The 15,348-nt window shown below is 41.6% G+C and overlaps 1 protein-coding gene across 5 annotated transcripts in view; it reads right to left on the minus strand.

The window, feature by feature from the left end:
- Window positions 1-2,713: 2,713 nt before the first annotated feature.
- hltf (helicase-like transcription factor) overlaps window positions 2,714-15,348 on the minus strand; it is a 33,891-nt gene continuing 21,256 nt past the window's right edge. For 3 of the 5 annotated variants that reach the window (XM_018094440.1, XM_002937336.4, XM_004914362.3), the window contains 11 exons: window positions 14,009-14,152; window positions 13,523-13,661; window positions 11,361-11,496; window positions 10,674-10,853; window positions 9,897-10,021; window positions 8,752-8,930; window positions 5,405-5,530; window positions 5,207-5,319; window positions 3,427-3,607; window positions 3,075-3,155; window positions 2,714-3,001 (listed from right to left, as the gene is read on the minus strand). In XM_018094440.1, the coding sequence (XP_017949929.1) occupies window positions 2,849-3,001; window positions 3,075-3,155; window positions 3,427-3,607; window positions 5,207-5,319; window positions 5,405-5,530; window positions 8,752-8,930; window positions 9,897-10,021; window positions 10,674-10,853; window positions 11,361-11,496; window positions 13,523-13,661; window positions 14,009-14,152 (1,557 nt within the window). In that variant the 3' untranslated portion in view covers window positions 2,714-2,848. Of the gene's footprint in view, window positions 3,002-3,074; window positions 3,156-3,426; window positions 3,608-4,411; window positions 4,588-5,206; window positions 5,320-5,404; window positions 5,531-8,751; window positions 8,931-9,896; window positions 10,022-10,673; window positions 10,854-11,360; window positions 11,497-13,522; window positions 13,662-14,008; window positions 14,153-15,348 lie in introns of those variants that run through there. The other 2 variants (XM_018094439.1, XR_004222717.1) reach the window with 2 other exon arrangements.

Consider the following 15,348-nt stretch of genomic DNA (forward strand, 5'->3'; position numbering starts at 1 on the left):
ACAAACACTGAGACAGGTGAGTTGTAGTTTAAATGTTGCAGGTTAGATATACTGACAATTAAGAAGTTTAATTAGTTTGTGCAGATTTGTGCTTTATGTAAATAACCTTTTTTTTTTTTTTAAGTTAAAAAAAAAAAAAAAAAAAAATGGGTGCAGAATTAAACCCCCTGGTCTTCATTTGCTAATTGAGAAATTCCTAATCATGTGATCAGCCACTCGGCCTTAACCAAGCACTGTCTGTAACTTAGAAGCAAGGAATGGGATTGGCCAACAGCCTACAATGGGCTTCATTCATTAATCTTCGTGCTCAACTGTACATTTTTATGGATGGTTTATGTTAGAAATAGAACCAACTCCAGGGAAGAACTGAGGTTTTATTTTTCCTTGATCGTTTGAGCTATAAATGGTTTATTTGTACAGCCAACACATTAGTAAGCATAAAGAATAAGGCATCTGTGCTGAATAATGTAAACTGATTCACTAATCAGAAAAAAAAAAACTTTTCCGTTGGCAGAATGGACATTAAATCACCAATACTTTATATACACTGCCAGCAATTTAACTAATGCAGGTTTTTTCAGATACACATACTGAATCCATCCTAATCATCTTTAAAGTACAAGGAAAGTTGCCTCAATAACAATATGACTGCAATGGCAATCTATGTACTTTTTTCCCTCATGTGAAAATCTAAAAGAGACGGGAACATGTGCAGTGATTCTCCCAAACCCACTACTTTCTTCCTTGCCTGCTTGTAACAGTTCCGGCAATGATGCATAGGTCACATGACCATGCACCATCACTGAAAATCCTGTCAACCAGCATAATGCCAACACTAGGGAACTTTGCGACTGGTTTCCAATGCAACACAATTTAGCTTGTCCAAGCGCATTCCGTCAGTTACCTAAGGGACATGAAGTTGCATCAACTACTAACTGGTAGAACTGAGCAGAACTTCAGGGGGCTACAGTGCCAGAACTAAGCATGCATTATAAGCAATTATGATTTAGGAGAGGGGCTTTCGTTTTTTAATTGAAGGCTGACGATGCTTATTTTACTTTCATTCTTTAATGGCACCACAGCAAAAAAGCGTTACCTTATTACTTGTTCATTTTTAGATAAATTGTGAGTGCTGCAGTTACCCTCTGCCTTAGCTAAAGGGTTTGGGGCCATGCACCTATACCCATCAACACCTTTATTGAAGCACCATGTTACCTAGCAGATTTAGTAAGGGAGGATCCCGAACAAATGAACATGTACTTATACCCATCTGTTTACTCTATAGGCCACTTGGGTTAAAGGAGACATATCCTATAAAAATTAACAATGTACCAGTGAATTATACTCCTCTAGATATAGAAGGATTGTGCTTAAAAAGTTGCGTTTTGGACTGATTTATTGAGAAATTCCACAAAAAACCCCACTAGCCCCGCCCATCTGCTCCACTTCCTGCTGGCTGAATTCTCTGGATGAGCTGGGGAGCCGGCGGCCCTCCGTACACTGCACTGTAGGATAGGAACCAATCAGCAGCTAGGCTGACCTGATAGGGAACTGAAGCCTGTCTTTGCTTGTGGGAGTTCAGGGCTGTGATTGGCTCTCCCCCCTCCTACTGTGCTTCTGGCAGGGACCGTTAGGACACGCCCACTCTCCATTTCAAACTCGGAAGGAGAAGTGAAAGGATCTATAAGGAGCTCCAATAAAGGAGCCATTGTTACAGAGAGGATTAATGTTTAGCACAAAGGGAAACCAGCACCGTATATTATTCATAATTGCCTACAAAATTAGGGTTTTCCCATTTATCCAATATGTCCCCTTTAATGCCATGAAGGATTAGCCAATGTGTGCCTATCTTAAAGGAATACCATCATGGGAAAAGTTCCCCCCAAATGCATCAGTTAATAGAGCTTCTCCAACAGAATCCTGCACTGAAACCAATTTTTTAAAAATGCTGATTTTTTTTTTTTAATTTTGAAGTTTCACTTGGGGCTAGCCATATTCTTCATTTCTCAGGGTGCCACAACCATGTGACTTGTGCTCTGATAAACTTCAGTCACACTTAGGGCTCTGGCACACGGGGGAGATTAGTCGCCCGCGATTAACTCCCTGTTCGCGGGCGACTAATCTCCCCGAGTTGCCTACCCCTGCCATCCCACCGGCCTGCCATCGCGGCGGGGCGATTTCCGGAAATCGGCGAAAAAGACTCGCGAGTCTTTTTCGGCGATTTGCGCGAAATCGCGCCGCCGCGTCTGCCATCCCGCCGGCGACTTACATGTTCGCCGGTGGGATGGCAGGGGTAGGCAACTCGGGGAGATTAGTCGCCCGCGAACAGGGAGTTAATCGCGGGCGACTAATCTCCCCCGTGTGCCAGAGCCCTTAACTGCTGAGCTGCAAGTTGGAGTGATATCACCCCCCTCCCAGCAGCCGATCAGCAGAACAATGGGAAGGGAACAAGATAGCAGCTCCCAGTAGGTATCAGAATAGCACTCAATAATAAGAAATGCAAATCTGGCTTGGGACTCCTCCAGTTACATGGGAGTAGGAGAAACAATAGGTTACCTGAAAGCAGTTCAAATCATGTTCAAGATCATGACAGTATCCCTTTAAATTTAGGGTGATGAACTTATTTCGCTTCAGTACATCTGCAATCAATCCCCCTCCTACCTAGCCACCCACACACATACACTGCATTCAATCCTGTAAAGACCAACACCCACTCTTTCCATTCCACTTTATTAGTGGGTTAAAGGCCACACACTCTGGTCACAAAATGGTTAAACACAGTGTCAACTTTTTTTTGTACAAAATAAATCTTCAGATAAAAGTAACACTGTCCCAAGTGACGAGAGCTTTATAAATCAACCAGAGTCCTTATGTCTTCAATCCGCGCTTGTTTTAACTGACTGGAACTAGATTTCTTTTTCCCAAAAGCTCCCGCAGCAAGTTCTCGCTTTTTGCTTTGAATTTTTAGCATATTTTCTTCCACTGAATTCCGTACCACAAACTGGGAATACAGAGAGACCGCATTAGGAAACAGCAATACAATTGCAAATGGTACTTTCAGCAAAGTCCAGTACCTTGGTTACGATCACTTTCTTGGTCTGGCCGAGTCTGTGGCACCGATCGAAGCATTGCTCTTCAGCAGCAGGATTCCATGCCTACAGTTACATAACAAATCCCCTAATATTAGCATGGCTGTGTCCCCGATATTTATTTGCTAATTCTATAGCTTTGGGATCGCTTATCTAGAAACCCATTATTCTAGTGTACATGCTTCTATCTGTCAGTTATTGATCAGCTCTTGTGGTTTCATATCAGACATTGCTGCTTACCTTAAGATTTTGAGCTCTGAATTGTCTTACAATAAATATTTGTGACATAATATTAGAAATAGCTGTTGATCTCCTAGAGGAGTTTGTGTTTACTTACAGGATCCATTAAAAACACTCTCGAAGCAGCGGTCAAGTTTAAACCAACCCCTCCAGCTTTCAGTGACAGGAGCATAATGGTTGGTGACTGTGCGTCTGGCCTCTGGAAGCTCTGAATTGCTTCGGTTCGCTTTTTCTGTGTCATTGAGCCGTCCAAGCGTGTAAACATGAAGCCCGACTCTCTACACACAAAAATTAGGACAGTGTAAGGTTTCTATGACAACAGTAGTCAGCACACGGAAGAAAAATTCTGACTTAGCACCAATCCACTAACAGCAGGAACCAGATTACATAACAGCTAGTGGAGATTCCAGTATTACAGAAAATTATGTGGTATTAGTTACATGAAGTCGTTGCTCCCCCTTAAATGCTGCTTGAGATTAATTTACTCCATCTGCTTTAAACACAGGTCTACACAAACTAAAAGTAGCAGTTGAATTGGGGAGCTCAGCCCTCTGCATACCCATAAGGGTATCCGGTGCAAATTACTGGAAGAACCCCACCTTGCATGTGGGTCAATATTCAACAGCAAAAAAATCCAGTAGCACACTGAAATTGCAAGCCGTGCAAAAAAGTGTTTTATTTGCAAATAAAACACTTTTTTACATGGCTTGCAATTTCAGTGTGTTACTGGATTTTTTTGCTGTTACACAAACTAAAAGGACTTGCCAATGCCTTAGCAGCTTGTGAGATATTCATCTCATGGCATCTCTATCTATATGGGATCTACATGTGTGTCTCAATGTACATTTGGTTTCCTGACTGGAGATGATAGCTTACACTCTGGAAGGGGAGCTCACTCCCAGTGCTGGCACTGAATACTGAACATGTGTCCCAGCTCACTTAATTTGCGCATGTGAGTCCAATCTAACTCCAGGTCATATAGATATTGAGGAAATAGAAAAATAGCGGAGCACCAAAAGGATAAAGATTAAAAAGTAGTCTTTATTCAGTCATTGGTGTAAAAATGCATGTGCCTTTTTTACCTTTTGGTGCTCCGCTAGTCTGGGAGTCGGTCCGCGAGTAGCACACTGGGTTATGAGCGGCAAGTGCTCCCGTGTATCATTTGTAGTTCATACAGATATTGAGTAAGCCAGCACACACACTGAGTATGACTCAGTATCACTAACATAACTGCCCACGCCACTAATGTTGTCCCCATCTGGAGTTGAAAGAAACAAATTTTATGAATAGGTGCCCTTTAAGCCCTGTTACATTTGTTCTTGTGCGTTCACAAGGAACTTTTGGGAGGTCTTGTCACAAAGAAATCTCTCCTTATAGTTGGCATATAAGAACTGACCTGTATATTATCTAAACTGATATCATACCAGCAGTCATACATATTGCATAGAAACATTTATATTCTTCTGTGGTTTAATTGTTCAGGCCAACTGCCAGAATGATCAAAACAGCAAATTAAGAGAAGCTGTGGTTCCACTTCCTTTCCATTTCAGTTACAATGATTGCAGGATTATCTGTCAATAGAACACCCTGACTTGCCACCCTACATGCCCATATCTGGGCTAGTAATGGCTAAAGGGTCTACTGGAGTTCAATGACTGCAGGAGAATCCACTGTACACTGTATCTGAGGGTAGTGTTCAATCTATATCCCCCCCCCCCATTGAAGCAAAACCCATGCTGCTGCACAAGTAGTGACCTCTTCTGTTTTGATTCAATTAGACCTAGTCAATATAGTTTGTAATATAAATTAGGATGCAGCGTCTATGGTTACAAGTAATACTTAGCAGCAAGGACTAAACATAATAAATATACTCTTACCGAAGTGCCACTTCAATCACAGATAAGAAGGAGGTGAACTGAGACACAACAATACTTTTAACTGTTGCATCCTTCCTTCTCTGATCCACCAAGGCATGCATTAGGGCATTTATCTGAAATAAAATGTAAAACAGAGATTTAGAAGCAGTGAAATTTGCAAGCAGGATGAGGGGTGGTGCCAGTTCTGCCTTCGCTTACTTTAGTACTGCACATCCAATTCTGCTCCAGCTTCTTATTTATACTGGAATCTAGGTCTTCCTGGGGACACTCGACCAACTGATCCAGCCGTAAGGAACCCCTGCACAGGGGGCATTTGGCTTCTTGCTGAACAGATAAACAGAGGTTTTCTACTTTCATGTGTAACTCTCACTTCCTTATACAGTGGAGGAAATAATTATTTGACCCCTCACTGATTTTGTAAGTTTGTCCAATGACAAAGAAATGAAAAGTCTCAGAACAGTATCATTTCAATGGTAGGTTTATTTTAACAGTGGCAGATAGCACATCAAAAGGAAAATCGAAAAAATAACTTTAAATAAAAGATAGCAACTGATTTGCATTTCATTGAGTGAAATAAGTTTTTGAACCCCTACCAACCATTAAGAGTTCTGGCTCCCACAGAGTGGTTAGACACTTCTACTCAATTAGTCAACCTCATTAAGGTCACCTGTCTTAACTAGTCACCTGTATAAAAGACACCTGTCCACAGAATCAATCAATCAAGCAGACTCCAAACTCTCCAACATGGGAAAGACCAAAGAGCTGTCCAAGGATGTCAGAGACAAAATTGTAGACCTGCACAAGGCTGGAATGGGCTACAAAACCATTAGCAAGAAGCTGGGAGAGAAGGTGACAACTGTTGGTGCGATTGTTCGAAAATGGAAGGAGCACAAAATGACCATCAATCGACCTCGCTCTGGGGCTCCACGCAAGATCTCACCTCGTGGGGTGTCAATGATTCTGAGAAAGGTGAAAAAGCATCCTAGAACTACACGGGAGGAGTTAGTTAATGACCTCAAATTAGCAGGGACCACAGTCACCAAGAAAACCATTGGAAACACATTACACCGCAATGGATTAAAATCCTGCAGGGCTCGCAAGGTCCCCCTGCTCAAGAAGGCACATGTGCAGGCCCGTCTGAAGTTTGCCAATGAACACCTGAATGATTCTGTGAGTGACTGGGAGAAGGTGCTGTGGTCTGATGAGACCAAAATAGAGCTCTTTGGCATTAACTCAACTCGCTGTGTTTGGAGGAAGAAAAATGCTGCCTATGACCCCCAAAACACCGTCCCCACCGTCAAGCATGGGGGTGGAACCATTTTGCTTTGGGGGTGTTTTTCTGCTAAGGGCACAGGACAACTTATTCGCATTAACGGGAAAATGGACGGAGCCATGTATCGTGAAATCCTGAACGACAACCTCCTTCCCTCTGCCAGGAAACTGAAAATGGGTCGTGGATGGGTGTTCCAGCACGACAATGACCCAAAACATACAGCAAAGGCAACAAAGGAGTGGCTCAAGAAGAAGCACATTAAGGTCATGGAGTGGCCTAGTCAGTCTCCGGACCTTAATCCAATAGAAAACCTATGGAGGGAGCTCAAGCTCAGAGTTGCACAGAGACAGCCTCGAAACCTTAGGGATTTAGAGATGATCTGCAAAGAGGAGTGGACCAACATTCCTCCTAAAATGTGCGCAAACTTGGTCATCAATTACAAGAAACGTTTGACCTCTGTTTTTTGTTAGAGGGTTCAAAAACTTATTTCACTCAATGAAATGCAAATCAGTTGCTATCTTTTATTTAAAGTTATTTTTTCGATTTTCCTTTAGATGTGCTATCTGCCACTGTTAAAATAAACCTACCATTGAAATGATACTGTTCTGAGACTTTTCATTTCTTTGTCATTGGACAAACTTACAAAATCAGTGAGGGGTCAAATAATTATTTCCTCCACTGTATATGAGCCTCAAAAATGTCTAGTAGTAATGTGGGGTTAAACAAAAACAAAACTCAAATAGCACCCGACGCAAAGCTGCAAAATACTGCCATTGTAGTTCCTGCACCCAACCCCTACCTGCATCTTCTTGCTCCATTCAGTACTTCTGCACCCCAGTCTGAATGGCACGCAACCCACAATGACGCTCCAAATTTCAATCTGATCCTGCCTGACACGTGTCCCAGGTCAGTGTAGTTGAAGGGGGAAACTTTTTATTCATCTCATGAAAACCCTATTGTACTCTGTGTGAAGATCTAGATCAGGGATCCCCAACCAGTGGCTCGTGAGCTACATGTTGCTTACCAACCCCTTCGATGTTGCTCTCAGTGCCCCCAAACCAGGTAGTTATTTTTGAATTCCTGACTTGTTGGCAAGTTTTGGTTGAATAAAAACAAGATTTACTACCAAATAAAGCCCCCTGTAAGCTGATGGTGTGCATAGAGGCTGCCTAATAGCCAATCTTAGCCCTCATTTGGCTCCTCCATAAACTTGTATGATGCTTGTGTTGCTCTACAAGTCTTTTTACATTTGACTGTGGCTCACGAGTAAGAAAGGTTGGGGATCCCTGATCTAGGGCTATGCTTTTTATTCAAACTTAATTAAGGGTTATCTTTCTCCATAGAGAGTTTTTGGTACAGTCATGGGACCATTATCCAGAAACCAGTAATCCAGAAAGTTCTGAATTACGGAAAGGCCATCTCCCATAGACCCCATTATAAGCAATTAAATAAGACATAAATAATGCAGACCAATTTGCTTAACCAACCAAGTTGCTTAAAATAGGCAATTCTATAGCATGCTTAACGGTGAACCACCCCTTTAATGTTAAAATAATTTTATAGTAGACTAGATAAACATGTTAATTTGAGTCCTTTAGACCAATTTGGCTGCTTAACTGCCCATGTATGGGGCCTTCCGACGGGCCTGCATGATTGATATCTGGCAGAAAATCGGTCAATTATTGATCAGACAGGCTTGATTTTCTCATCAGAGTGGGGACTGCACTGGCTCATTGATGCTGGGTCCGACGGCTCCCATACCCATCCTTTGAATTTGATTGTTTGGCCCTAGGGCCAAACGATCAAATAAGCCCAATATCGCCCACCTTAGGTAGGTATATTGGGAGACAATCTGCTCATCAAATAAGCAGATCTTAACACGTAAGGACACCTTTAAGGGCTCTGGCACACGGGGAGACTGGTCCCATACCTGTATTAGCATTTAATTTAAGCCTAATAACCATAAACATAGCACAGATACATATTTTATACCTTTAACTACTTAGCCCACAGATCTAAATACTGAATGCAACAGAGGAGTTTGGAAGACACTGGCCAGCTGATGGAATCTCAAATCTATCAAAAGAAGCCATCAACCAACAGAATCAGACCTGTTATATCCCTCAATATCATAACTGCAGTGTTGTGCAAATGGTTGCTTTTAACCACTTAAAGCTTATAACAAATAAAACAATTGCCATAGAACGAAGAATTGCGGCTCTTAGTTGACTCCCAACACCTAGTTAAACATCCGTGGTCACATATCACTAACCTTTTCATGCTGGATAACCTGACAGATACAAGGTTTGCAGAATACATGAGCACAGTAAGTAATAACTGGCATGTTTAAAGAATCCAAACATATGGCGCATTCCTCATCTGAGCCGGAGCTCAAAACCAGCTTTATCTTCTGAACGAGCTTCTCACGCACATCTCCTGGAGTGGAGTCAGCTGGGGATTTGCAAGGAAACACATGACAATGTGATGCCTTGGGTACAAAGCAAAAGCAATGCAGCAACACATCACAGTTATTCTGTAGGAGTAACTCTGCACTGCAATTCTTATAGAAGAATGCTTAGAATAATCATAAGAATCATCTGGAACCCTATAATGTAACTATTTCAGGTTGCTACAAGCTGTCATTGTACTTTAGCTCTGTTAAACTAATGATGACATATAAGTTACACTTTGGCTAGGGGCACTCAGGCATAGTATTGGCAGTGGAACACCAAAACTTGGGGCCACGTACCCAGCATATAAGAGTAGGCTGAATACGGAGTAATTAGCAAATTCCAATTTTATCAGTATCAAATCATCTGTGTAAATACATGATTGCGTTCAGTTGTCCAGAGCTTTAAGTCATAGGACATTTAGGGCTCTGGTACACGGGGAGATTAGACGCCTGCAACAAGGGAGATTTGCCGCGGACGACTAAGAGCCCTAAAGCTAATGCCACACAGGGGGTAGATCCTCAGCCTGCAGATAAGAACACAACACTGCATTCGCAAGCAGTTGTGCGCTGAATTCTACTTATTGTGCCTGCGACCAGGCTGAAGCAATGGCTCCATGTGAAGGCACAACAATCAGATTTTTGAAACAATCAGATTCTTGATTTTGTTCAGTTGAGTACTAAGAATTAGACTGAATACAAATCATCCCTAAAGTACTGCTGTTCAGGTCAATTTAGCACATACCTAATTTTCTGTAATGTCCCATGTCCTGACCAATATCAATAAGACTTCACCCGGCAAGATTTACGGGAAATTCCAAGTCCCTTTGGCATTATTTGCTGCAGGAAAGGGGCCATACTAGCCATAGTTTGTAAGGAAGGTAGAAACTGCACAACCTTGGCTCCTAACATGCTCGTAGTCCAGAATACTTCCTAAAACCCAAAACTTACTGTTCTGCTACACTCACCAGTAGTAGTAATGGAAGATAAAGCACTTGACACAAGAAAGGGGTGGCAGCAAAGCTGTCTCAGTCTCACCAGCACAGCTAAAACATCTGCATAATGTGAGAGTATGGTTCCTTCACTGACATACCTAAAGAATACAATAAATGTGTAATACATAGTAACCATAGGACAATTCCTTCCTGACTTTAAAATGGCAACTGTTTTGGTCATTCTACTTACAGGCTTTAGAAATTAATTTAGAAAAAATATTCCAACTGCCCTGTTAATGGCAAATGAACTGAATGCACTGGAGAAAGCCTTTTAGCAAAATATGACACAAAAGATTTATTGACTTTAGCAGTGTATTTGCTCCATTTGCACTTTGCAGGCTTTCCTAGGTGCCTTTCTGAGCTCTATCTAAAGTTTCCCCCTGCAATAATCTCTCCATCATTCATGGGTGGAAGTGATGTCTCCAGACAGAAGACGCAGATCAGTGCAAAGGAAGCTTTCAGCAATAAATAAAAACAAACAGCTTTTAACTATTTATGGTGCCTGGATTTGGCGGACCATACTGACAAGGTATTGTTTCAAGGTGTGGTGCACTGGGTTTAGTTCTCCTTTAAACAAAATATTTAGGGCGATTAGAAAACTTAGTATAAACAAAGTATATGAAAAGTTACCCCTATCTTTTAAATGTGTGGCAGAGTAACAAGCAATATACCAATATATGATCCTGAGTTTAAAGACAAGAACCTATCCACCACCCACAAAAATGGTAGGCACAACATAGGAAGTCTTACCTGCTAATAACAGCCTTGCCTTCGTTCTTCAGAGACTCATAGATTTGCCTTTCTTCCTCTGAAAGCTCCACATGCTGGATGAACACTTTGCGCTCTGGCAGATCCAGTACAGGCCTACCTCTGATTTTACTGGTTTTGGTTCTCCTCAGAGTTATATTTTTAATTAAAGCTTGCAATCGGCTTAAAAAGAATAAACTTTGGTCAGAGGTTGGGCAGAAGTGTCATATAAAATCACTGATGGTAACAGGCACCAGATGCAGAGAATTGCAATTATCAGGCCCATCTTTCCTAGGAGTAGAGCACCATTTGCTTTTTAATATTGGCAAGGGAGTAGTTGTGCAACATAACATGGCCTCTAGGTAAAAGGTGCAAGTGTTATAATGCTTCCCCTCTCCTGAAATGAGCCAGCAATCAAAGAAGAGAAGTTTAATTTTGCACTGGGGTAACACCATACTGATACATTTAGAGCCTGCACGGAGAAACCATGGAATGTCAAGATTCTTGCTATTTACCAAAGTAATGGGTGCAATAATGCACTGGAACAAATGCTCTGAATACATATTATAAGACTTTATATTTGCAAATGGGTAAGGGCTAATACACTGTGGAGGCAAACATCTTAATAATACCACTTTGCCTTCCCCAACTAACTAATGGTAATTATATTGCAAAAATTAGTTGTCCTACCAAAGTCCACCGTCTTCTCCAGTGGTAACAGGTCGCTGGATTGTCCGGTGCCACCACTCTCTATCGGTGAAAGGTTTTAGTTTTAAGAAACATATTAGAGACCACAAGTCCTTCAAAGAGTTCTGAATAGGAGTGCCTGTTTATTAAAATAAAAATGCATTATGCCTATTGGCAATGTTATTTAATATAAGAAATCAAAGAAGCTATTCTGTGCAAAATGACAGAAGATATGCATACCTTTGTGTAACATTCTCTTCTATTTATACCTGTAGCATTACACAGCTAGCTAACAACCATGAATATTCTCTGTGAACAAATTTCACTGTCAATGGTAAAATATAGTATCAGTGCTCCATACATTCAGAATGAGAGTTTCCATTTACTGCTCAAAGCAGTCATCTTATTTTTTTATGAAAGACAGTTACTTTGCCAGCAAGCTAAGCCTGACTCCCTGTAGCTTACATAGTAATTGCCCAAAAGGGCAATGGTCAAAATGTCCCAGAAATGTTTCTATTGGAACAAGAGAGGGTGGCGTCTGCTGTTAAAGGAACAGTAACACTAAAAAATAAAAATGTTTTAAAATAATTAAAATATAATGTACTTTTGCCCTGCACTGGTAAAAGTTGCATGTTAGCTTCAGAAAGTCTACTATAGTTAATAGAAATAGCTGCTGTGTAGCCATGGGGGCAGCCATTTAAATTGAAAAAAGGAGAAAAGGCACAGGTTACATAAGAAGATACCAGATAAACTGTGGAATCTGCTACTTATCTGTTATCTGCTTAGTAACCTGTGCCTTTTCTCCTTTTTTCAATTTAAATGGCTGCCCCCATGGCTACACAGCAAGGTATTTATATAAACTGCAGTAGTGTTTATGAAGAAAACACACAACTTTTACCAGTGCAGAGAAATAGTATATAATATATTAATTATTTTAATACACGTTCATTTTTTGGTGTTACTGTTCCTTTAAGATGTACCAGGACAAAACACTGAAGAAGGGGTTGAAAATATAATCTAGCACACGCACCCTAGGCTGTATATGCCTGACTGCACAGGCTAGGGGGAAAAACCTACTGAATAGCCCTATGGTGCAGCCCTGCCTTAAGGTGGCGAGGTCGCCAAGCGAGCAGATTGTCTCCCAATAACAGGTGGACAATATTGGGCTAATTGCTGAGGTTGCCAAGTGAGCGGATCGTCTCCTAATAATGGGTGGACGATATTGGGCTAATTCGTTCGTTTGGCCCTAGGGCAGGCATAGGCGCCGCCGGTTCGAGGACCACATCAACAAGCCCATATGGTCCCTGATCCGTAATGAAATAGCGGGCATAGGCATACATCTGGGAAACACATCAACAAGCCAATGTGGTCCCTGATCAGAGGGAAAAATTAAATCTGCCCGATCGGGATCTGCCCCATTTCAGGCCAGATGTCGGTTGGGGAGGCCAATAGATTAGCTGCCGTTATCGGTCTAAAGGACCGATATCAGCAGCTGAAATTGGCCGGTGTACCTTTGCAGTCAGGGTAACATGAGCAAGGTGAGACTGGAACAGTTAGAAAATGGAATGTTGCACCAATATTAGTCCCCCAACTCTCTGCAGCTTCTAAATAGTACTGATCATGTCACAGAACATGTCTTCAAAAGCACAAATTGACTGATAATCTAATGTAAATAAAACTGTTCCAGCTGGAACACAATTTGCCAGTTGTCAGTCAAGGATTAAACATACACCGCAGGTGCAAATGCACAATCACTCAATAAAATAGTGTTGAGACCCAAATGGCCTAATCAAACCTGCCCGATCGAGATCTCCCCGATTTCAAGCCAGATGTTGGTCAGGCAGGCCCATTGTTTGTACCTCTACATGGGCAGATAAGCTGCCCAATCGGTCTAAAGGACAGATGTAGGCAGCTAGAATCTGCCCACCTATGGCCACCTCTACTCTGACAACGGACTCACAGAGAGATCAGTAGTACTTACAGCTGACTATCAGAAGCTATCATTGTTTACTACAGGACAAATATGCTACATCACCCACAGAAGCAAAGATAACTGTTACTAGCCATTTCCAAGCTACCATTCTCCATGTGTTTAACAAAGATGTTTAATATATTGGGTCTGAGAATAAAATGTTTGTAATTGCTGAATATCATATTTATGTTACCAGTTAATATCCATCTTCTCTGGGCTTCCAGGCTAAGTACAGCTTGAGTTTGCTGTGCATTTGGATTTCGTATAGTGTGCCCTTCATCCAACACCACTCGCAGCCATTTCACTTTGTGCAGAGGGCTCTCACTCCTGCTCTAAAAGAAATAAATAAATCCCTGTTTAATGAATTTTAAATGCAAATGTAGAAAAATCTTAAGGGTTTTAGGCAAATGTGGGCTAGCCAAGCTGAGCTGAACAATGGCTAGCTTTCTTATTAACAAAAGATTTAAAGTTAAGGGGAGGAGATGCAAAAATTGTTTCTGAGAGCATCAGTGTAATTCATAATATAGTGTTTAATGAGGTGCCTTAGGCATAGGGCTTCTTTACAAGCATAAAGGTACAAAAGTAATTTCTCACTAAAGTTTCTACTCTCCCAAACACTGATAGGTTTTGTCTGGCCAGACTTTATACACAAACCCAGGGAAAGTGGCAACATACTTACTCCATAATCAGAACTTAGGACACTGTATGTGGTTACTACAACATCTTGGTCTGAAAGGACTTTAGGGTCTTTTGTACGTTCAGGACCGTAATAAATATAAATATTCAAATGCACCTCTGGTTTTATATGCTGTTCAAACTGATCCTAGAACGATAACAGGAGTTAATGAATATTAATGGCAAAAAAGGAATCAAACATCTTAGAAGTAGAGACAAGGATAGGGTGGGTTATCAGTTACCATCAGAGATTTATGCAGCAATCTATAGTTAGATAGATTGCTAGATAGATAGCTGGAGAGACACTTATTGCAATGATTTCTTATATGACCTGCAGCTGCTCAAACTGTATTTACAGCTGTGCATTAGGTTAAATGACCCCCCATTTTCAGGCCTTGAAGAGTGCTATAAACATGCCTTCGTTTTCCAAGTGGTTTATGTGAATTTTAACCCAACCAACTCTAAGGAAACAGAAAAAAAACACATTTTGCACGGCTGTCTAAATACCATCAAACAGGAGCCAGATGAAATAACCTACAGGACCCTGACGTTTGGAGTGCTAGGTTTACAATGGCTGGCCACTGCGTTGGCCCAGGTGCAGGCCAATGAAGTGGATTTTGGAGCCAAAAAGGAGATTTTGTGATACTCACCGTTAAAATCCTTTTATCTCTGGAAGTCTGTGGCACACAGGGACCATGGGTTATAGCATGTACCAGCAGGAGGCATGAAACTAGAAGAGGAAGAAGAGGACAAAACCCCTCCTCCCTTCTGCTATACCCCCCTTCACTTCCTGCCTTAACCAGTTTTGTTAACAAAGAATGATCAAGATTAACAATCAACTATTAACTATATACATGTAGGCAGAGAGAAATCTGGAGAATCCGCTTTCGGGGGGGGGGGGTGCGTTGCCCAGTGGGGAGGAAAAATGGGCACATAGAGGTAGGCATCTTTGATGTCCAGGGCCACTAGAAACTCTTTTGGGTTCATGGCTGCGATAACAGATCGTAGAGACTCCATCTTGAAGCGAGGGAATAGAATGAACGCATTGAGTTTCTTCAAGTCCAGGACGGGGCGAAAGGATTCTTCCTTTTTTGGGACAAGGAAGAGGTTGTTGTAGAAAACTCGAAATTTGTCGCTTGGGGGTAGTGGAATAATCACTCTTTTGTCTAATATGTCATGGACAATCAAAAGGAGTGCATTTTGTTTGTGGGGATCCGGAGGAAGTCGTGACATGAAGAACCGATTTTGCGGTTTTGAAGGAAATTCGAGACGATAACCTGAGGTGACTATTTTGTGTACTCATGGGTCTGTGGTAAAACTAAGCCACGGGTCTCGAAAGAGGAG

This window comes from Xenopus tropicalis, chromosome 5 (genome assembly GCF_000004195.4).
Source record: "Xenopus tropicalis strain Nigerian chromosome 5, UCB_Xtro_10.0, whole genome shotgun sequence".
Lineage (NCBI taxonomy): Eukaryota > Metazoa > Chordata > Amphibia > Anura > Pipidae > Xenopus > Xenopus tropicalis.